Source organism: Protopterus annectens, chromosome 9.part0 (genome assembly GCF_019279795.1).
Source record: "Protopterus annectens isolate FY-2018-M chromosome 9.part0, PAN1.0, whole genome shotgun sequence".
Classification (NCBI taxonomy): Eukaryota; Metazoa; Chordata; order Ceratodontiformes; family Protopteridae; genus Protopterus; species Protopterus annectens.
Genome location: NC_056743.1, coordinates 968,588,522 through 968,612,999, shown reverse-complemented (window position 1 = coordinate 968,612,999; position 24,478 = coordinate 968,588,522). Strand labels below are relative to the sequence as shown.

The 24,478-nt window shown below is 43.0% G+C and overlaps 1 protein-coding gene across 1 annotated transcript in view; it reads left to right on the top strand.

Annotated features, from left to right (window-relative positions):
* The window catches only part of ANKRD52 (ankyrin repeat domain 52), a gene marked incomplete in the record, with an annotated part of 2,835,210 nt that overhangs the window by 2,702,357 nt on the left and 108,375 nt on the right, over nucleotides 1–24,478 (top strand). The window contains 1 exon segment of the mRNA XM_044083713.1: nucleotides 4,821–4,912. Within this exon segment, the coding sequence (XP_043939648.1) occupies nucleotides 4,821–4,912 (92 nt within the window).

Below are 24,478 nucleotides of genomic sequence, written 5' to 3'. Positions count from 1 at the left end.
AGGATGGTCTTACCCTTCTTCGGATTTTCAGTCTAAGGGCAGGTCTAGATGTGGTAGGGGCAGGGCTCACGCTCAGGGTTCTTTCAGACCTAGGACTTGGAGTTCTCCTGCACAATCTTCTGGTGAGGGCAGGGGTCAGCCTTTTCGTAAACAGACCCAATGACCTGAATCTCCAGCTGCCAGATTCTTCCTGTCTGGCAGCTCCTCTAGGAGGAAAGTTGGCACTTTTCAAACAAAATTGGCATTTGGTCACCCAGGACAAATGGGTGTTGGACATAATAAATCAAGGCTACAAGTTTTACTTTCACACTTTTCCTCCTTTCAAAGGCATGCCAGATGTACCTCCTCAGCAAAGGCTGGAGGCTCAAGAACAAATTTCTTTGCTTTTGGAGATGGGGGCAATCCAGGTGGTACCTCCGTCAGAAGTAGGCCTAGGGTTTTATTCTCGCCTATTCCTTGTGCCAAAGAAAGTAAACACTTGGAGGCCAATTCTGGATTTGTCCATTCTCAATACATACCTAGACATTCCAAAGTTCAAGATGTTAACATTACAGCAACTTCTGCCTCTGCTGGGCAAAGATCACTGGATGGTAACTCTGGATCTCAAAGAGGCTTATCTTCACATTCCTATCAGGCCCAGCTGCAGGAGATTCCTGCGTTTTCGGGCTGGTACTTCTCATTATCAGTTCTCTGCATTGCCCTATGACTTATCTACTGCGCCCAGGGTGTTCACAAAGGTTCTGGCTCCTGTAATAGCTTTCTTAAGACTGAGGGGAATACAAATTTATCCTTATCTGGACGATTGCCTGATTCTTGCTCAAGACAAAGACAAGTTACTTCAACATCTACAGTATGTAATGGCAGTTTTAAGGTGCCTAGGGTATTCTGTGAACGAAACAAAGTCCAGTCTAGTACCCTCTCAAGACATGTGCTTTCTGGGTGTGAGACTGAATACAGCCTCTCAGATGGCTTTTTTGACCCCGGACAAACAAAGAAATCTTCACCTATACTTCCAGCAATTATCAGTAATGTCCAGGCTGACTGCAAGGACAGTCCTTCAAGCCTTGGGGTTCATGGCATCTTGCATTCTGGTACTTCCCAATGCCAAACTGCATATGAGGAAGCTACAATGGTATCTCAAAAGTGTATGGACTCAACACTGCCACGATTTGGACACTGCCATTCAGATAATACCTTGCATCCAGAAGGAATTCTTGTGGTGGGCTCAGGAATGTCACCTAAACAAGGGGCTCTCTGTGACCCGACCAGAGGCGAGTCAGATCTTAACGACGGATGCCTCAGACCTGGCTTGGGGAGCACACTTCAATGGGAAATGGATTCAAGATATGTGGCCTCCCAGACTACAGCATTTGCATATCAACATGAAGAAGATGTTAGCAGTCCAATTTGCCCTGATGGCCTTCAAGGACCTACTTCAACCAGGACAGGTGTTGATTCAAACAGACAACACAACAGTCATGTGGTACATCAACAAGCAGGGGGGAACCCATTCTTACCCTCTTTGCAGACAAGCTATGATATTGTGGGAGACTGCTCTGAGTTTGCACATCACTCTTCAAGCACGGTTTCTGCCAGGAGCACAGAACTCCTTAGCAGATGTATTGAGCAGACAAATTGTGGATCCCCACGAGTGGAAATTGGATCCTCACGTATTCCAACAGTTGACAGTGGCTTGGGGAACTCCAGACATAGATCTGTTCGCTTCTCCACTAAACTTCCAACTGCCAAAATTTTGCTCAAAGATGTTTCACCCAAAAGCTTGGAAAGTGGATGCTCTATCTTTCTGTCGGAACAACCTTCACGTCTATGCTTTCCCTCCTCTGCCTCTCCTTCCCAAGGTACTCTTGAAAGTCAGGCAGGACAAGCCTTGCATGATTCTAATAGCACCAGATTGGCCACGCCAGCACTGGTATCCTCTGCTGAGGAGTTTAGTTCTGGAGCCTCCTTGGCCTTTGCCACCGATTCCTCACCTGTTGTCCCAGTCAAGCAATCATTTTCTCAATGTCAGGGTACAGTCCCTGCATCTAACAGCCTGGCGTATTCTGTTTTAGACCCTGGAGGGTCTCAGCTTCCTCCACAGGTTTTGAATGTCATTTTGGAAGCCAGACGGCCTAGTACTAGAAAAGTTTATGCTGATAAATGGAGGAGATTTTTTCTTTGGAGCACAGCAAAGAATTTGATGTCTCAGTGCCTAATTTGAGTTTTACACTACAGTACCTTACTGAATTACTAGACAAGGGTTTGTCTTTTTCCTCCGTGAAAGTTCATGTTGCAGCCATTTCTGCTCACTGTGATTGTGACCCTCCTTTATTTTCTCACCCTTTGTTTAAACAATTTCTTAGAGGGGCAAAAAACATAAGACCCCCACGTAGAGCTCCTACTCCTTCCTGGGATCTCAATTTTGTGTTGGAAAAGCTTACTTTACCTCCTTTTGAACCTGCAGCTACGTCTGAGTTGAAATTTTTGTCTTGGAAGACTTCTTTTTTGTTGGCCATTACGCTGCTAGAGGGTATCTGAATTACAGGCTCTCATGGCAGTTGAACCCTTCCTGATATTCCATAAGGATAGGGTGTCCTTGTACTAACCCTACTTTTATGCCTAAAGTTATTTCTAATGTGGCCTTAAACCAGTCTATTCATTTGCCTACTTTTTATGCTGATCCCCAAAATAAAGGGGAAAAAGTCTTGCATTCTTTGGATATTCACAGGCAGTTACGCTATTATTTGAGCAGAACTAAAGAGTTCAGGCAGACTCAACAGTTATTTATTTCTTTTGCTTTGGGTTCACAGGGGAAAGCTGTTTCAAAGCAAACTATTTCTAAGTGGATTGGCCATTGTATTGCTTTTTGTTCTCATCATGGAAAGGATGTTCCTGCTGGGATCAGACCTCATTCCACTAGGGCTACTGCCACATCTACTGCCTTTGAGGGGGTAGCTACTAAGGATATTTTGGAGGCAGCTACTTGGAGTTCAGTGCACACTTTTACTAAACATTACCATCTCCCTCTTTATTCCAAGTCTAGGGCTGGGTTTGCCACTGCAGTTTTACAGGGCATGTTAGCAGCCCCTAATGCTTTTTAGTTTACCAGCCTCCCTTTACCTTTGCTTTGGGATTCTACCCACAGGTTATGACTGCAGCAATGTGAGACGAAGAACATAGTACAGTTTTGTACCTACCATAAATGTAGATGTTCGAGGATCCACATTGCTGCAGTCCAATTTTCCCTCCCTCCTTCCCCTCTATAGTTTGGGGTTGCTCTGTTTCTTTTGGGATAATTATTATTTTCTCAATGGTGGTTGTTTGGTATTTAGTATTTTTGCTATGGCCTTTCCTTTTTAGGCCTTCTGACATCTGGGGCAAGAAAGACTGAGGATATGGCGTCGGTCATGCGCTTAAGTACTACTGCGTACTGACGTCAGCTCTGGGCGACCATGACCGACGCCAGCCTAACTCTTTGGTATTCGGGCCGACCGAGGACAGCGGACTCCCCACAGATTATGACTGCAGCAATGTGGATCCTCGAACATCTACATTTATGGTAGGTACAAAACTGTACTTTTTTGCTATACCCACCATGGGAAACCTGTACCTAGCAGCATTAGATCTCACTCCACCAGGGCAGCAGCCACTTCAACTGCCTACCTCAGAGGAGTGCCTACCAAGGATATTTTAGAAGCAGCAACATGGAGTTCTGTGCATACCTTCACCAAACATTACCATTTGCCTTTATATTCCAAATCCAGAGCTGGCTTTGCCACTGCTGTGCTGCAGGGCCTTATAGCCACCCCTAATGCCTTATAGATCCAGCCTCCCTACCTCAGCTTTGGGATTCCACCCAAGTGTAATGACTGCAGCAGTGTAACACGATGAACATAGTACAGTTTTGTACCTACCATAAATGTAGATGTTCGAGTGTAAACACTGCTGCAGTCCAGCAGCAGCGGCCTTAGGTCAACTGGTGCCCTAGGCAAAAGGGCTCCACGGTGCCCCCCACCACACTACCTGGTGCCCCCATCCTGGTCTAACTACATCAAATAAATACTAGAAAAGTGCCCCTGCTAGACCGGTGCCCTAGGCAGCCGCCTAGTTAGCCTATGCCTAAGGCCAGCTATGCAGTCCAGGTTACCCTCCCTCCTTCCCCTCTTACTTTCTGGTACATACCTAGGTCGTCTACCCTTACTACCTATGGGGAGTATTTGCTGGTAATTAAAAATGGTTGTTTGCTTTTCTTTTATATATTTTACTAGCAATTTGAATGGCCTACCTATTTGGGGGCACCTGACATCTGGGGCAAGAAAAACTGAAGAAAATGGCGTCTGCTGCATCTTATATCCCCCTGTCACACTGACATCAGGGAAGAGGCGACAGCAACCGACGCCGGACCAAGACTTTGTAACTCAAGCCGACTGGGGAACCGCCTGACGGCAGGATAACCCAAGTGTAATTACTGCAGCAGTGTTTACACTCGAACATCTACATTTATGGTGGGTACAAAACTGTACTGTCTCTTCTATGATACTTGTGTTAAGCTCCATGCTTTGACTGTTCATACTTGTGACTGGAGACAAATGGAGGCAGGGTGCATGCTACATTACTGATTTAACAACTTAGTGTTTATATAAGGAAGGCTGCTTTGTATACCAGTTCGTTAGTGGAAGCTTGCTGACTGAACATGGGTGGAAGATCTGGAGTAGGTGCCTATACAACTTAACTGTTGAGACTTTTAATTCGAGATGTGCACTTTATTATGGTGCTGTACTGTCTTGCTTTATTGTCTAATATTGTCCTTCTTTCTACAGGCCCCTTCACCTAGCAGCTCGGAATGGTTTGTCTTCAGTGGTTCAAGCCTTGCTTAGTAGGGGTGCCACAGTACTTGCCATGGATGAAGAAGGTGAGTATCATTAAAACTACACTTGCAAGATACCCGATGAAATACTTAGTCTATAGGCTAAAGATTTTCAGAAATGTTTTTAAAGTCCTTTGTAAATAATAGTATTGTCTGTGGTGGGTATTATTGAGGAATTAAGTTCTATCTGTATGCATTTTTTAAGGCAATCACCCGAAGTAAAGGACTATTACATGTCCTTCTATTCATATGCTGCTGTATCCATAACATGAGGAGGTCTGCCTCCAGTTGACTTGTATGCCTGGCCATTTTACAAAAGATAAATGCTACTGCGAAGGTGTAACTGCCCGCATAACTCGGTGTACATCTGCCATAAACTGACTTCTGGTGTAAAGCAGATGTCAGCACACACCTACTTCAAAACTTTTCTGCTACTTGTGTGACTGCCAGCTCCAATTGTTGCTCGCTACTTTGTGCTTGTCCAAGTTCAGAGAAGTACCCCATATGGATTTTTGTTTTTTTCTTGCTACTGTGTTGTGGGTTAATGTCAGGTAGAAAGGGCTAGTGTCAGTGTGGAAGGCAAATTCCACATAAGGACTCGCACGAGCTCTGCTTATTGTATCTAGGCCCAGACCAAAATCATACCACTTGTGAGATCTGTAAGACCTTTGTATCAAAGACTCTTTGGAGCCAGTTGGCCGGGCTAAAACTGTACTTGGAGAATCAGCGTCTGAAATGTTTAGCTAGAGATATGGACCCAACGTCAAAAACTTCAGAGGATCTGCCCACAAAAAAGGCCAGGAAGCCTTAGCCTGAAGCTACGACTGCACAGTGTCTTCCGACTGAACCTATCAAGACAGATGACTCCACAGTCTGAGTCAGAATCCACAGACCTTCCATTGATGGGGGGTACACAAGGGGCAAGCCATTAGGGAGGCTTCTAGCACACCTCAGAGAGAGTCCCAGACATCCGACCCAGGCGCTAAGGGAGAACCTAGGCTTATCTCAGAAGGCCTGTATGGGGCTTCCCAAATCGCTGTTTGTGAAGACGTTCTCTCAGATGTAGTGTGTCACCTGACGTCAGGTCCTCCTCCTTCTTAGACACACCTGCGTCTGATGCTCCCAAAAAGAAAAAACAATAAACCAAATGTACTGCTCCTACCCCTGACTAACAGGCTTTTACCCAAGGCCTGCTTAATGCCTTCTTGGCCTTATGTCAGACTTCTGCTCGTGCCCAGGCCCTTTCTGCCTCCACTCCTAAGAGTAAACCATTGGCTGACATTTCCTCTGAGGAAGAGGAATCTTTAGGGGATGAATCCCTCACACCTCTCAAATTACCTCTCTCCCCTCTGGGGTATGCTTCCCCAGAGGAGGAGTCAAATGGAACTGATTCCCCGGGGGAAGACATTACCTTTGGGAAGACGATTGTACAAATGAAGGACTTTTTTAAATGGGACTGTAGTCAAGTTTCAGAGACCCAGAAGAAGAGGTATTATGAACTCTTGCAGATGGAGTACCCCAACCCGTCTAATGTTCCTCCTGTCCATCCTGTCTTTTTGGATGCATTCTTGGCTGCTTCAGAATCCCCAGATTCCCAGTCCCCTGCACTAAAGTCCCCTGACAGATTTTGTAAAGTCCCTGAAGATGCCAAATTCCTCTTCAAGGCCCTTTCTGCAGACCCATCAGCTATTTCTGTGGCAGCAGATAAAACTTCTAAACTTCTTCCCTCTACTTCCTTACTCCTCACAGATAAGGAAAGCAGAATCATGGAAAGATTAGGCAAAAAGTCTATACCTCTGGCACCTTAGCTGTGAGAGCCATAAACTATTAGACTTGTATGGCCAAATATTCCTTGGCCCTTTTGACAGATGCCATTAAGCAATTGGGTGTTTTACTTGATTCTCCCAACAAGGCAAAGATTACTAGCTTATTGAGTTCCTGCAGCCATGTTTGTTAAATTATTTATAATGGCAGAGTAACCAGACTTAAAACGTACTACTGTTTCCATTATAGTTTAATATGTCCAAGCAGCTACACTGTCTGAGTTATTTCAGTTCTGTTATAACATAGCTAGAAAAAAGGTCTTTGGTTCTCACGAACTGTCTTCCCTGTAATCAATGCACACTTGATTAATACAGCTCTCTAGAAGAGCAAGCAATGTCCAATTTATGTACACTTTGCATTAGCAGCAAATGTTATTTCCTAGTGTTCTTGTGGTTTGCATTACTGATTCTGGTCCATGTCAACTTTGTGTCTGTATTTTATTTCTTTCATTTCTGCATCTGAAGAACACAAAAAGTCCCTGTTAAAAATATCACATCTCTGCATGTTTCAGTCAGTCATAACAGGATGTGCCATTCTATTGTATCAGTTTTAGCCTAAGCCCCCAACCACGTCTTCACAAACAAGCTAAACTAGACATGTTCTTCTCTTTGTGAACCAATTTTAAACCACATGTATTAAACTAAGCATGTTTTATATTTCCCCAGAATGTTCTCTAGCAGACAGATGTCTGAGATAGCTGTTGCTAAAGACGTCATACTTTCTGTATTTATTTTTAACTTTGCCGTTTAAGCCTTGCATTTCTGCTTTTTAGAAAGAAACATTTATTTCAAACCCTGTATTAATAAAAAGCATATTTTTCTTTTTGCATCAAAGCAGACATTTCTTATTTCATAATTGCTATCGGGAAATATTTAACTTTATATAATATCTTTCACAGTTACCAGACACACTATAGTGTAGTTATGACACAGTGGAGGCTTCAGCAAGGGCTGCTGCCTCAGGGTCAGTCATCAGGAGATATTCCTGGCTTAGGCTACATGCTCTGCCAGATGACATTAAATCCAAACTGATGGACAACACATGGATAACAAGGCCTTGTTCAGTTCTGCGGCTTCTGAGCTCTTTTAAGGCCCTTCAGGAGAAGGCAAAGAACTTCAGGACCTCCAGCATATATTTGTGTTCCCAGTTCCCCGCTTCCAGAGGAACTACCCAACTAGGGACTACCTTTGTGAGAAAGCCTTCCAGATACACGTCCTCCAAAGAGAAGAAAGATTCCAAGAAGCAGACTCCTTCCAGGACTTCTCCCTCCACCCAGGTCAAAAGCAGCCTTTTCAGGCCAAACCTGATAGTCTGTGACTACCAGGTCTTAATCCCAGATACCCCACTCTCTCTGCGTCTTTCCCTCTCCTTCCCTGTTTGGAAACAGATTACCCAGGACTCTTGGGTTCTCTCAATCATAAAACAGGGTTATTTCATGGAGTTTGAGTCCAGCCCAGCCTTCAAAGGTATTCCTCAACCCCCTCAAGACCAAATGTCTTCTTTTCCTACAGTTCTTAAGCCCTTATCTCGCAAGGCACAATTCAGGAGGTACCTTAATATTTAAAAGGGAAAGGATTTTACTCCGGAATGTTCCTGGTCCCAGGAAAGAAGGTCCATGGAGACTTATCTTGGACCTATCCCATCTAAATACCTTCCTCAAGGTCCCCTCCTTTCAGATGCTAACTCTTCCAGCTCTCCTTCCCCAATCCTCCTTCGGGCCTATGTGGTGTCCTTAAATATAAAGGATGCCTATCTGCACATTCCAATCCATCCTCTTTTCAGGAAATCTTTTGTTTCTCAGTGGGTTCTGTGCGTTTTCAGTTCTGTGCTTTGCCATTTGGTCCTCCTACAGCTCCAAGGATGTTCACAAAGTGCCTAGCCCCAGTCATTGCCTTTGCCAGAATGAAGGGGATCCAGCTCTTCCCTTATATGGATGATATCCTCATCCAGGCATTGTCTCCACAGATGGCTCAGCAGCATCTGGACTATGTCATCTCTCTACTGAGAGGCCTGGGATTATAAACCTTCAAAAATCTTCTCTGACCCCTTCACAGGACCATGTGTTCTTAGGATGCAGGATTCTCACAGGGCAAATGATAGCCTGTCTTCCTCCAGACAAGATTCTGATCTGACCCACGCCTCTTATTTCCAAGGAATTCTTTCTCTCCAAGCTCTCTCTGCAGGGGAGTTTCTGAGGTTCCTGGGATTCATGGCCTCCGTCATTCTTGTGGTAGCCTTAGCAAGGCTGCACATGAGGAAATTTCGGTGGTACTTAAGGTGAGTCTGGAAACAATACCTGCACCCTCTGTAGTTTATGGTACCACTCTTACCCTGTCTATCCAGGGAACTGGAGTGGTGGATTGCTCAGATTGCAGACAATCCAGGTCTTCCCCGACACAGAAATCCCAAGACTCTGGTATTCGGGCCGACTGAGGGGTACCTGCAGGCCGATAACCCAAGTGTGATGACTGCAACAGTGAATACACTGGAACATCTACATTTATGGTAAGTGTACACAACTGTACTTTCCTCCTCCTACATCATGACCTTCAAGGGCAGTCACCACAAGTTACCCCTCATGATGGACCTACTCACACAGATGGGAACTCTCATACATCCCCAAATATCCACCCTGAACCTTACTCTGTGGGTGATAGGGCACTGATTCCCTTTAGACACCTTTATAACGAAGACGTGCTTCAGGTTCTGCAGGAGACCAGAAAATCCTCTTTATCCAAATGGAAAAGATTCTCTGTATGGTTTCTAAAATAAGACCTTCAACCACTGTCTGTGGTGCCCCCAGTGGTTCTGTCTTACCTGTGTGAATTGATGAACACTGGCTTGTCATAGTCTTCCATCAAGGCACACCCGTCTGCCATCTCAGCATGGTTACCTCTCACTTTCTCCTCCTTTGGCTTCCAGGCTGGAAGTCCAGCTGTTTTTGAAAGGAGTTATACACATTAGATCTCCAAGGAAGCCTATTCACCCTCCTTGGGATCGTAGATGTTCTTCGTCTCACATTGCTGCAGTCATAACCTGTGGGTAGTCCGCTGTCCTCGGTCGGCCCGAATACCAAAGAGCTAGGCTGGCGTCGGTCATTGTCGCCCAGAGCTGACGTCAGTACGTAGTGGTACTTAAGCGCATGACCGACGCCATATCCTCAGTCTTTCTTGCTGCGTGGTCCGAAGCAGAAGCAGCGTTTGCAAGTGCCGTTCGGCATTCTGAAATTTTCATTTATCGAGTTTCAGACCGAAGACCAAGTTGGGCTAAGTACCCCGTTGGGGAAATTTTTGTCTTTTCTTGCCTCAGTTATCCGGATGTCAGAAAAAGTTAATAATTGCATTTCTTGTGGGAAACAGATACCTCATAGGGATTATCATTCTTTCTGTATTCCTTGCTTGGGGCCTGAGCATGACGTGGTCGGGTGTCGCTTTTGTGCTAGATTTAATAAGCGCACCATTAAACGTAGATTAGACTGTGCCAGGCTTGTTTTCGGTAAACGGTGTAACTATAACATGCCATCGGATCCTCCGACGCCCGCTACCGCTAAAAAGCGCAAAGATAAATCTTTGAGGTCTAAACCGGATGAGTCGTCCGTTGCGGACTCCGGTTCTTCGAGCCTCGGTTGAATCTGTGGATCCAGCCGAGGGTTCGCTGAATCCCAGGGGAACCTTTACTTTTGCAGGAGTTGGCCTCTCAGGAGTTAGGCCCAGCTGAGGGTGCTTCTCAGGTATCTGTAGTTCCATCTTTACAAAAGGTTATTAGGCCTTCTACTTCAGTGGCTAAAGGCCATACTAAGGCCAAATCTTGTCTTGTTGGCCCTGGTCATAGTTCTAGCTCTCCAGCCCCTGTTCCTAAAAAGCATATGTTGAAAATGGCAGAGGACTTGATTACTTTGATCAGGGGTTCTATGCCCCCCCCCCAGAGAAGAGGCCTAGGGTGGAGCCAGATTTAGAGGGAATGGATCATTCCTCAGACTACTCTGATTCCTCAGCTGAAGAAATTCAGGATTTCCATTCCTATTCAGATTCGGATGCAGAGGACTCCTGTCCTTCTGCTTCTCCTCCAGAGGATTTTTCTTTTTCTGAGACTTTACATTCCATGAGGGAACATTTCAAGTGGGAAGGTCAGGATTTTTCAGATTCTCGGAAAAGGCTTAGGGAATTTTTGTTTCTGCCACAACATAGGCCCTTTGCTATTCCTCCTGTCTTAGATGTTGTTCAGGATGTTTTTTCTGAATCTTCCCTTAATCCTGATTCTTTGCCTCCTGCCCCTGTTAAGCCAGACAGATATTACAGAGTTCCAGAAGCACATAAGTATTTGTACAAGAGTCCTAGAGCTGATCCGGAAACTATTATTCAAGGTCTGAAGGGTGTTAGGGCTTCTGTGGCTAAGAATCCAGTTCCTTTGGATAAAGATTCTAGAGCTGCTAGATAGGTGGGGAAAAAGAGTACACCTCCTCTACGTTAGCTATGAGGGCTTTGAATTGCCAATTTCATATGCTGAAGTATCAGAATTTTTTGTTAGGCCAATTGAAATCTAAGGTGGATGCTTTATCTGAGGGTATAGAGTGTAAGGAGCTCCAGGAGTTGGTTCATGCATCAGATCAAGTTGGCAAACATTCTTTGCAGTGTGGTTTCAATGCTCTTCAGGCTTCATCCAGGGTGGCTGCTACAGGTTCAGTTATTCGTAGACATGCCTGGCTTAAGGATCAAAATTTGTCTGAGCATGTTAAGGCTCGGATTTTGGATGCTCCTCTACAATCTGAAGTACTTTTTGGTCCTCCTGTGGAATCAGTTTTGAAAAAGATGGAAGATAAGGCTAAGTCTATGCAGGCGGTCAAGGATTTTATGCAGGTGCAGCCCCCTACGTTTAGTAGGAATTGGCCTGCTAGAGGATGGTCTTATCCTTCTTCGGATTATCAGTCTAAGGGCAGGTCTAGACGTGGTAGAGGCAGGTCTCACACTCGGGGTTCTTTCAGACCTAGGACTTGGAGTTCTGCACAGTCTTCTGGTGAGGCAGGGGTCAGCCCTTTCGTAAACAGACCCAATGACCGGTATCTTCCGCTGCCAGACCCTTCTTTACTGGCAGCTCCTCTAGGAGGAAAGTTGGGACTTTTCAAACAAAACTGGCATTTGGTCACCCAGGACAAATGGGTGTTGGATATAATAAATCAAGGTTACAAGTTTTATTTTCACACTTTTCCTCCTTTCAAAGGCATGCCGGATGTGCCTCCTCAGCAAAGGCGGGGGAGGCTCAGGAGCAAATTTCTTTGCTTTTGCAGATGAGGGCAATTCAGGTGGTCCCTCTGTCAGAAGCAGGCCTAGGATTTTATTCCCGTCTATTCCTAGTGCCAAAGAAAGGAAACACTTGGAGGCCAATTCTGGATTTGTCCATTCTCAATACCTACCTAGACAATCCAAAGTTCAAGATGTTAACATTACAACAACTTCTGCCTGTGCTAGGCAAGGATCACTGGATGGTAACCCTGGATCTCAAAGAGGCCTATCTTCACATTCCTATCAGGCCCAGCTGCAGGAGATTCCTGAGATTTCAGGCTGGTACTTCTCAGTATCAGTTCTCTACATTGCCCTTTGGTTTATCTACTGCGCCCAGGGTATTCACAAAAGTTCTGGCTCCTGTAATTGCTTTCTTCAGACAGAGAGGAATACAAATTTATCCTTATCTGGACGATTGCCTGATTCTTGCTCAAAACAAAGACAAGTTACTACAACATCTCCAGTATGTAATGGCAGTTTTAAGGTGCCTAGGGTATTCTGTGAACGAAATAAAGTCCAGTCTAGTGCCCTCTCAGGACATGTGCTTTCTGGGTGTGAGACTGAATACAGCTTCTCAGATGGCATTTCTGACCCCGGACAAACAAAGAACTCTTCATCTATACTTCCAGCAATTATCAGTAATGTCCAGGCTGACTGCAAGGACAGTCCTTCAAGCCTTGGGGTTCATGGCATCTTGCATTCTAGTACTTCCCAATGCCAAACTGCATATGAGGAAGCTACAATGGTATCTCAAAAGTGTGTGGACTCAACACTGCCACGGTTTGGACACTGTCATTCGGATTTTACCTTGCATCCAGAAGGAATTCTTGTGGTGGGCTCAGGAATGTCACCTAAACAGGGGACTCTCTGTGACCCAACCAGAGGCGAGTCAGATCCTAACGACGGATGCCTCGGACTTGGCTTGGGGAGCACACATCAATGGGAAATGGATACAAGACATGTGGCCTCCCAAACTACTACATTTGCATATCAACATGAAGGAGATGTTTAGCAGTCCAATTTGCCTTGATGGCCTTCAAGGACCTACTTCAGCCGGGACAGGTGTTGATTCAAACAGACAACACAACAGTCATGTGGTACATCAACAAGCAGGGGGGAACCCATTCCTACCTCTTTGCAGACAAGCAATGATATTGTGGGAGACTGCTCTAAGTTTGCACATCAATCTTCAAGCACGGTTTCTGCCAGGAGCACAGAACTCCCTAGCAGATGTATTGAGCAGACAAATTGTGGATCCCCACGAGTGGAAACTGGACCCTCAGGTTTTCAAACAGTTGACCGTGGCTTGGGGAGCTCCAGACATAGATCTGTTTGCTTCTCCACTGAATTTCCAACTGCCAAAATTTTGCACAAAGATGTTTCACCCAAATGCTTGGAAAGTGGATGCTCTATCTTTCAGTTGGCACAACCTTCACGTTTATGCTTTCCCCCCTCTGCCTCTTCTTCCCAAGGTACTCTTGAAAGTCAGGCGGGACAAGCCTTGCATGATTCTAATAGCACCAGATTGGCCACGTCAACATTGGTATCCTCTGCTGAGGAGTTTAATTCAGGAGCCTCCTTGGCCTTTGCCACAGATTCCTCATTTGTTATCCCAGTCAAACAATCATTTTCTCAATGTCAGGGTGCAGTCCCTGCATCTAACAGCCTGGCGTATTCTGTAATGGAGCCGGTGGGGTCTCAGCTTCCTCAACAGGTTTTAGATGTCATTTTGGAAGCCAGGCGGCCTACTGCTCGAAAAGTTTATGCTGATAAATGGAGGAGATTTTTTCTTTGGAGCACAGCGAAGGGCTTTGATGTTTCAGTACCTAATTTGAGTTTTGCACTACAGTATCTTACTGAGTTACTGGACAAGGGTTTGTCATTCTCTTCTGTGAAGGTTCATGCTGCAGCCATTTCTGCTCACTATGATTGTGACCCTCCTTTATTTTCTCACCCTTTGTTCAAACAATTTCTTAGTGGGGCAAAAAATATAAGACCCCCACGTAGAGCTCCTACTCCTTCCTGGGATCTCAATTTTGTGTTGGAGAAGCTTACTTTACCTCCTTTTGAACCTGCAGCTACGTCTGAATTGAAGTTTTGTCTTGGAAGACTGCTTTTGTTGGCCACTACTTCTGCTAGGAGGGTATCTGAATTGCAGGCACTCATGGCAGTTGAACCCTTTCTGATATTCCATAAGGATAGAGTTTCTTTGCGTACTAACCCTACTTTTATGCCTGAAGTGATTTCTAATGTGGCCTTGAACCAGTCTATTCATTTGCCTACTTTTTATGCTGATCCCCAAAATAAGGGGGAAAAAGTCTTGCATTCTTTGGATATCCACAGGCAGCTACGTTATTATTTGAGCAGAACTAAGAGTTCAGGCAGACTCAACAGTTATTTGTTTCCTTTGCTTTGGGTTCACAAGGGAAAGCTGTTTCAAAGCAGACTATTTCTAAGTGGATTGGTCAATGTATTGCTTTTTGTTATTCTCATCATGGGAAGAATGTTCCTGCTGGAATCAGACCTCATTCTACTAGGGCTACTGCCACATCTACTGCTTTTTTGAGGGGGGTAGCTACTAAGGATATTTTGGAGGCAGCTACTTGGAGTTCAGTACACACTTTTACTAAGCATTACCATCTCCCTCTTTATTCCAAGTCCAGGGCTGGGTTTGCCACTGCAGTTTTACAGGGCATGTTAGCAGCTCCTAATGCTATTTAGTTTGCCAGCCTCCCTTTTCCTTTGCTTTGGGATTCTACCCACAGGTTATGACTGCAGCAATGTGAGACGAAGAACATAGTACAGTTTTGTACCTACCATAAATGTAGATGTTCGAGGATCTACATTGCTGCAGTCCTATTATCCCTCCCTCCTTCCCCTCTATAGTTTATGGTTGCTGTGTTTCTTTTTGGGATACTCTTTATTTCCACACTGGTGGTTGTTGGGCGTTTACTATTTTGGCTCTGGCCTTTCTTTGGTAGGCCTTCTGACATCTGGGGCAAGAAAGACTGAGGATATGGCGTCGGTCATGCGCTTAAGTACCACTACGTACTGACGTCAGCTCTGGGCGACAATGACCGATGCCAGCCTAGCTCTTTGGTATTCGGGCCGACCGAGGACAGCGGACTACCCACAGGTTATGACTGCAGCAATGTAGATCCTCGAACATCTACATTTATGGTAGGTACAAAACTGTACTTTTTGTGTTGCAAAATCTTAACTTACCTCCATTTGAACCAGCTAAGGACTGCAGTCTTCAACGCTGCATATAGATGACTATTCTGGCTGAAGTAATGACAACCAAGAGAGGGATCTCTGAACTGCAAGCCCTCGTGGCCTCTTCCCCTTTCAGTTTTACCACAAGGACATTTGCCTACATATTAACCCATCCTTCATGCCCAAAGTAGTCAATTAACTTTCCCTAAGTCAGGCCATCAATTTTCCTAAGTTTTTCCATTCGCCACAAACCTCCAGCGGGAAGGATCCTTCACTCCTTGGATGTATATAGACAACTCGGATACTATTTGGCCAAAACCAAACCCATTCATATATGACAAGACTCATTGTTTCCTATCACCCAAGAGCCTTGGGGCACCATGTGTCCATGCAAACCATTCCTACTGGATCTCAAAAACTGTTTCCTTTTGCTACATAGCCCATGGTAAAAGGCTCCCCTTCCCAGTAAAGGCACATTCCACTACAACTCTATCCTCCTATGGGGCTTTCTTTAAGGGTTTGGATACATCCATTTTAGAGGCAGCAACATCGTCATCTGTCCACACTTTTACCATACATTACAAGTTGGATATAATTTCCAGGTCCAGAGCAGGATTTGCCAGGGCCATTCTGCATGGCTTTGTGGAAAATATATCATCTCTCCCCAATCCTTAATTGCATGAGCTTTTGAACTCTCCCTTATGTTATGGATACAGCAGCATATGAATAGAAGGACTTACAGAAAGTTCACACCAGGGATCACACCAACAGCACTACTAGATAGGGGCCAAGGGTACTAGCTGCTAGTACAAGGGTCAAGGGAACTACTAAAGGGGGTGGTGAATACCGAACACCGTGGCTGGGCTAATATATGCCTTCGGGCAGATAGCTCAGTACCAACCTATGAACCTACTGTAGTTGTGTAAAGTCTTACCATAACCTTAGATGTCCTCCTGTTCAGTATGTTGTTGTGTAGATTCCTACCTTGCCCTTCCCCCTGACGCTTGCCTGATTACCCATTCCATAGTCACTAATTCTTGGCGGCATCCAGTTCTCAGGTAGGTGCTTGCTGACATCCGCTTTATACCTGTTGTCTGTTTATGGCGGATGTGCAATGAGTGATGCGGGCTATCACACGTACCTTCACAGTATCATTTATCTTTTGTAAAATGGCCGAATGTACAAGTCAACCGGAGGCAGACTCCCTCATGTTATGGATACAGCAGCATATAGAAGAGAAGGACATCTAAGGTTATGGTAAGATTTTACACAACTATACTTTCATGGCAGGCTCCATATCCAACACTGCTACCCATCCAATAGGGTGGTGGTGGTGTACATAGAAAACAGTAATTACCAGAAAAATGTATTTTTGTAGTAGAATTCTTTTTCAGGACCAGATGAATGAAAGAAATGAGGGACCAAATCTAACACTGAAGACTGCCTTAGGAAGGAACAGATTTAGCAATGGAGACTACTTTTAGTGAGGCTATGACTGGGTTAATCACCTCTCCCATTCCAATTCAACATTTTTTCTCTCTGTCTACAAAGCTCCTCAACCCAGTGGTTCTTTTGTGCCTCATGCACATTTCAGATATTAGTTTTGATGTACACCTGTGAAAAGATTTGTGTTCATGTGAATGTCACATAATGAACCAAGACTGGCAGTAACATTGTGCTCTGAGAGAGGAGCATAACATGAACTACTACCATATATGCTAGTAATGTAAGCAGGCCACTTGCAAATGTGTGATATAGAAACTCGGGTCTACCTTCCTTTCAGGAGAATGGGAGCAGCTGAATGTGTATCACATGGGGATAGCTGGAAGGGTCCCACTTGAAGGGCCCAGGTTGCCCTTGTGCACCTTCATTAGAACAGAGAAGGCCACCCTTAGTCTTCACTTTGTTGAGGTAGGTCTGATGTAGAAATAGCCCTCCATGGTAAGCTGGTTTACAGCTAGCAAGGGTTTAAGCTTCAGCTCTTCTTCCACGTAGGTGAACATTTAAAGAGCCTGGACAAGGTACATCTCTGGTTGCTGGTTTACCTTCCTGTCATTTATTACAATAGAGCAAGTTGTAACCAAGTTGATTCCATGGAGTTAACATTGGAGACACTTAGTTGCATCAGTTGTTGCACTTGGGAGTCAACAAGGATTCTTCATCCCACGTCTGCCCCACCCCACCCCCAGCCCAGAAGCTCTTGTGTCTGAAGTAGCTAATAGTTTGTCAGGTCTTCCCATGCCAAGGCTAGTGGTTTAGGCAGTCACCTTCAGGCATACTTGTTCATACAGGTGTATGATCACACACCTTGGGAACATGGCCTCATGCCAGTGTTGAACATTATGTAAGTCTGCTTTTGGAGAGACATACCCTTGAATCTCTGGTGTATGTTGTCCGACATCCAGTGTAGCTGTTACATGCTGAACCCCATGCATATTGCTCAAGTACAGTCTTGTCCCTTCTGAAACTGGAGGGAGACCTTGTCCAAACAAACCATTTATTTTTGAATGAGGGAGTTGATTTTTTTTTGTTGTGACTGTCATGTCAGGAAAACAAAGTTTTCAAGAACGGGTTTAAGGTACTGTATGTGAGGGCAACAGCTGTTAATAGCTGCCTTTTTCAGAAATGTTTTAGCTGAAAGTGTCTGAGGCATCTTACCAGCACCTTCATCTACACATGTTGTAGACATAAGCTGAGCATCCTTTTCAACAGCATAACAAGATTTGCAGATGTGTGCTTCTTTGTAGCTCTTTGCCAGTTCTCATACTGCTTTAGTGTGCAGTCATTGATAATAGTACAGCAGTGATCCTTATATTTGGATAACTTGTATCTTTCCACTGAGATCTTGGATTGGTAGACATACTCATCCAACCTGAAGGTAGGTTTCACATTTTTTTCTGGTGGTTCAAGGGCAGGCCTTCATGGCTCGCTTTTCAGGGGCAAGATTAGAGAGTCAACTTTGGGACAATTCTGGTTCAGGAAAGGTGGAGCTACACTGAGGAGCAGTTACAAATCAGCTTTCCGGAGTCAACTGCAATATGATCAATTCTAGTGGCTTTAAGTAATCGTCCAGAGTCTGTCTTCATCCAGGTGAAATTTACCAGTTGGGGGTTAGAATCTGAAAAAGTGGTGTATGTTCCTGCCCCAGTGGTGTGGTGGACCATTGACCATTGTGTGTCAGCATAAATTTCCTTATGGATGTTTTAAACCACAGCACAGGTCTTCTAATGTGCTGAGTTCATCCCTACAGATCATGGTCAAATGGAACCTTAGGCAGGGTAATGGATCGACCCCCAGCCATTACAGTGTTCCATTACTTGCCTATTTCTGCCCATTTACCATAAACACTGTTCATACCTCTCAATGTGTATATACTGTGTTAATGAATAAACGAACTAGCACAAACTGAGAAAGTATACCGGATCCAAGGCAGTGAAGTTTTTGAATTATTGAAGCACAGCAGCCACAGGACAAGTAAGGATTTATTAAGTAAAGCGCTTTTCGTCTGCAATAATATGCAGACTTCCTCAGACAAATCACATTTAAAAATGGCAACTTAAGTAATACAGCAATACTGATTGGTAAAGCCATAGACCAATCATACAAGTTTTTAACAATGCTTAAAATTTAAAAACATACACTCAATTGTCACTAACTCAAATAAAATTATAAGTAATAAATAGTAGAAAGTAAAATGCATCCTGAACATTGACACTCAAGCGGAGACCAAATACTGCTCCTAAATATAAGATATAAATAAACATTTATTATCTAGACAAATTCTTTAACTTTAGAAGGCTGCTAATAGAGCAACCTTCATTTAGACCTGGTAATACGTAGGCATTTAGTCTAATCTGCCAACGTAATTCAGATGCTTCCAGAAGTAAGTGTAAGGGAGCCCCTCTCATAGTGTCATGCATCTGGTCTATTACCAAAAATTTAAAGTGATGGTCCTTGTGCTGGATGATATGCTTAGCAAGGGCATTTTCTTGTTTGGCTTTACTGATTGCGTATTGATGTTCATAAATCCGGTCTCTTAATCTACGCTCAGTTTTGCCAACGTAAAATCCTGCACATTTTTGGCATAGAGCTAGGTAAACAACCATCCTAGAGTTGCAAGTGCATCTGCAACGGATGTCAAATCTGATGTTATTTATCTTGAATCTATTAGATTCATAAATGTACCTACACTGGTTACAGTTTTGGCATTTGAACATGCCAGGGGTTTGACTACATTTCCCCTCCGGTTGTTCTAATAAACATTTCAAATTTTTACCTCTTCTATAGGTAACTTCAGGTCTATCGCCCACTTTGTTGAACACTATGTGGTTGGAACGAAAAATGTAACAGTTCTTGATGATAATGTCCATAATCAGATAACTAGTAGGGCAGTATGTAAGAATTAATTTATTATTTGAAAGAGGATCAAATATTGAATTTTCATCACACGCAAAATCTGACACAAGCTCAGGTTCACCTGTTGAGGCAATCTTAAGTATAGGTTGGTACACCCCACTTAATCTTTTGTTGGTAACTTCTCTAACTAAATTATCGAGCAAGTTTAACGGGTACCCTCTGTGTAAAAACATATTCTTAAGTGTACTACATTCATTAAGAAAATCATCCTCCAAGCTCACCATCTGAGCTGCTCATACGAGCTGGCCCTTGACTACTGACCTTTTCTGGTAGCTCGGGTGGCAACTACTAAAGTGGAGGAATGAATTAGAGTGTGTAGGCTTCCTAAATATACTTGCTACATACTTGTTAAGTACCTCATTTTTTACCAACCATACATCTAAGTAAGCTATGGCTTTAGAGTTGAAATTAGAAGTAAAAGACAAGAAGTCAGTTGACTTGTTAAATTGATCTAGAATTAATAAACTATCAGTTTCACTGCCCTCTAAGAGAATAAAAATATCATCCAGGTACCGGGTATAATACCTGATCTTGGACATGAGTGATGTATTGTTAAATACATTCCCCCTTTCCCAGTAGGACATTACAATATTGGCCAAACTGGCCCCGCAGGGCGACCCCATGGCAACCCCAATTTTTTGGAGATAGAAATTCTCTCCCAATATAAAGTAATTATTATACAAGATCATATCCAGGAGTTCGGTAACAAGTGATATTTCATGTGGTGGGGCGTCCTTGCCTTTAAGAAAAAAGGCTACCCATTCAATAGCTGTTTGTAAAGGTATGCAGGTATATAAATCTTTGACATCTATTGTCAGAAAATTATACTCTTTATTGAATGTAAGTTCCTTTATTTTTGCTAAAAAGGACCAGGAGTCCTTACAAATTTGCTCTTCGTCCTTCAAATATTTCTGTAATATCGTATCTACCAGTTTTGCGCAGGGGTATGTAGGAGATCCTCGTCCATCTACTAGAGGGCGCATGGGTGGATTAAAGAGATCCTTATGTATCTTTGGTATACCAAAGATACAAGGGAATCTAGGAAATAAAGTAGTAAGATATTTATGTTGAACTTGATCAATTCTGCCTTCAAGTAGCATTTCGTCTAGAGTATTTTTAATGCTACGATAAGCATTATTAACTTCAGATCTAGAACTTAACGAGTATGCATCATTTGAAAGTAAGTCAAGCATTCTATCAAAGTAATCAACCTTATCAAAGACTACAACTCCTCCTCCCTTATCAGGTTTACAAATTCGTAAGGAATGTGACTTAACAAATTCAAGTAATAACATTTCTTCTTTGCCCATATCATTGGCACCTGAATTAAATAAGTGCAAATTACTATGTCTTAAATCAAGTTCACACATGTTTTCAAAGGATTGAACTAAAGGGTGCAAAGGGGGGTTGAACATACTGGGGAGCCTAGTATTACTCTGAGAAACATTGCTACTATTGGTGTTATGCTCAAACAACAGATTAAAATTCAGTTTACGGGTAAACAGTTTGATGTCAATAATAGTACTAACTAAATCAAACTTTTGCTGGGGGACATATGTATGCCCTTTTGATAAAAAATCAGCTAATTCATCCGGAATAGGCACTGTTGAATAATTAAAAATATTAAAGTCACCTAGTTGGTTAGTAGAAATAACAGGTCTCACAACTTCATTAGTGAAGGAGGCCGGGCAGTTAGCTACATGTGCCAATGGGTTGTTTACTGAGACCAAAGGTAGATCCAAACTAGGAACAACAGTGTCAGAACAAACCAGGGCCTCCCCAGTATATAACGGTAGGGCCAGGTTACTGACAAACCTATCGCCTACTGTCTCTGAAAGTTCTGTTTCTGTTGTTTCACCCTGTTGGGTTGCTGAAAGTTGTTCCTCTGCTTTGGAATAGCCCCCTGACGGCTGGTATTGTGAAAAACCTGTTGTTGGCCAATAAGGGTAGCATTGTATGTAGGTTGTTGTCTCCGGTTCTGCAACCTCTCACTCCTCCTAACTCCATTGTCAGGTAGTGCTTCTCCAAATGTGTCCAAATCTCTTATATTGTCAGGTGGAACCTCACTGCCGTTAACAGTGGTGGACATGTTTACATTGCACGTGATTGGGTTCCAAGATTGTGAAGGAGGGGGGTAAGCTACCCCTTGTTCATACGCCTTCAAATCACGCTCTAATTTCTTTACATTATTGGACTTTAATTTGGTCAGGTACTGGTCGATGCTACTAAAGCATCTACTATAGTCATATTTGTACCTGCCAAATTCCTCATGTGATTTAATAGAATTGTCCAAAACAGTAATTTCGTCATTCAACTGTGCCACCCATATTGAATAATGCTTGATCATTAGTTTAAGTAAGTCCAAACCTTGTTGATCAAAAAGATTAATTAGCTCTTTATGAAAGTCAGAATTCAATACTAAGCCTGTAGGGTATTGAAAGTGTCTCAGGCCTTTTGGAATTACTTTACAAGCAATACACTCGTTGAAGTAAGAAATTTCCAATTTTAATTTTTTGACTTTAAGTAGTAGTTTGTCAAATGTTTTCAATTTGTCAACTAATAAGTTATTTACCTCTTGGTTGTCAGGTATACTGTTAGACATCGTGCGAGCTGCCCTATGCCCATGTCCTGAGAACACAAAATCCTCGGAAAGCCAGTTACCAAGTACTGGTGCCCCATTGAGCAAACTGCTAGCCAGATGATTGTTGACATCCTCCGTTTGTTCGGTAGGACCGGGTTGACTCTGTGGTTCACCAGCTGTACCCATGTTCGGTGGTTGTTCCATACAAACTATACGATCCGTTGGCTTAATTATATTACTTGTACCTGGCCGTTGCAAGGGGTCAGGAATGTTAATAGAAGGCAGCCTGCTGTTAGATGGATTCAAAACGCCAAGCTCACTACGTGAGTTCAGTGAGGAAAAAGGTGCGGAAGTATCAGCGGATTTATGAACATCAATACGCAATCAGTAAAGCCAAACAAGAAAATGCCCTTGCTAAGCATATCATCCAGCACAAGGACCATCACTTTAAATTTTTGGTAATAGACCAGATGCATGACACTATGAGAGGGGCTCCCTTACACTTACTTCTGGAAGCATCTGAATTACGTTGGCAGATTAGACTAAATGCCTACGTATTACCAGGTCTAAATGAAGGTTGCTCTATTAGCAGCCTTCTAAAGTTAAAGAATTTGTCTAGATAATAAATGTTTATTTATATCTTATATTTAGGAGCAGTATTTGGTCTCCGCTTGAGTGTCAATGTTCAGGATGCATTTTACTTTCTACTATTTATTACTTATAATTTTATTTGAGTTAGTGACAATTGAGTGTATGTTTTTAAATTTTAAGCATTGTTAAAAACTTGTATGATTGGTCTATGGCTTTACCAATCAGTATTGCTGTATTACTTAAGTTGCCATTTTTAAATGTGATTTGTCTGAGGAAGTCTGCATATTATTGCAGACAAAAAGCGCTTTACTTAATAAATCCTTACTTGTCCTGTGGCTGCTGTGCTTCAATAATTCAAAAACTTCACTGCCTTGGATCAGGTATACTTTCTCTGTATACTGTGTTACTTATACAATGATTACAGATATTTGGATATGATTTAAAACTTTTTTTTCAAATTTTGTAGCAGAAACACTGATAGACGTTTGCTAACAAATCAGTGCAGTCTCACAGTGAAAACAGACTTAGCATTAAGACTTCTCTGCCCTTGAAACTCACATTCATTGAAACGTCATTGAAACCCACATTCAAAGAAAATGCATCTGGCCAGTGGCGGATAAAGTTTATCTTTGGGCTGTTTTCAAATCTTATGCCCCTTGCACACATTTTTAGGACCATGCAAACATGCAAGAGATTTTTTATTCACCTTCCTATTAAGCAGTGCAACAAAACATATGAACCAGTAATGACAAAACTTTAACTGTAAAAGGCCACTCAAACTTCTGTCATTACAATCTACCAGTATCAGTCAGTATGCACAATCACTGCAGAAGTAAAAGTCATCTAAATAATTCCATGTTAGAGAGAGCTGTAAATACTGAAGAGGTTGCTGCTAACAAACAACTTTATATTTTATTGTTTCATGTACAAATTCAGTGCTTGCTGCCCCTGTAGCATAAATTGCCTATGTTACATTAAAAAAAAATAAGTTGGTAATGCAGTCTGAAAACAGAAACTTAGTAGAGAATGCCAGTGGACCTGGATTTCTGAGTAAATTTCAGTAACTGGCTAGTAAGTTCTTGCCTGGATGCCAGGAAAAAAGACATACAGAGGACCTGAAGGAAAATCAGCTAGAAAATGTGACAAAAAACACTGACTGGGAAAAGTACTGTAGTTATTTAGAAAAAAGAAATGCAAGCTCCAGAAATGGCTTCCAGTAACCTTGAGGAAGGTGTAAAGCACCTGTACGCAGACCTGACTAAAATAAATGAAACACCAATGGAATATATCAACTCAAACAATGAAAGGCTGGAAAAAATGGAAAAAGCTTTAAACAGATGTATAAGTTGATAAAACTGCAAAACTCAGATGTCGAAATGTGGAAAAGGCTGGCTGAATGTGAGACTGCACAAGAAGAGATGGTTCAAAAAATAATAGAATAAGTGGACAGAGCACATAGGGAAAGATTTTCTGCTGTATCTGAGAAGCTAGAAGGAAAAGACTGTACTCATTTCCTGAAAGCAAAAATAAGCAACTGGACTGATTCTCCACAACAGGAGTTTAGTTAAATGGGCACATTGTGTGTATACTCCAAACCTGGCTATGATAGTACAGCCTAGACCATTAATAGTAAAAATGCAATCTTACCAGCAGAAGTTGATTCTGACAAAACTGTAGCAGCAGGGCAAGGTACCAAAAGTGGGA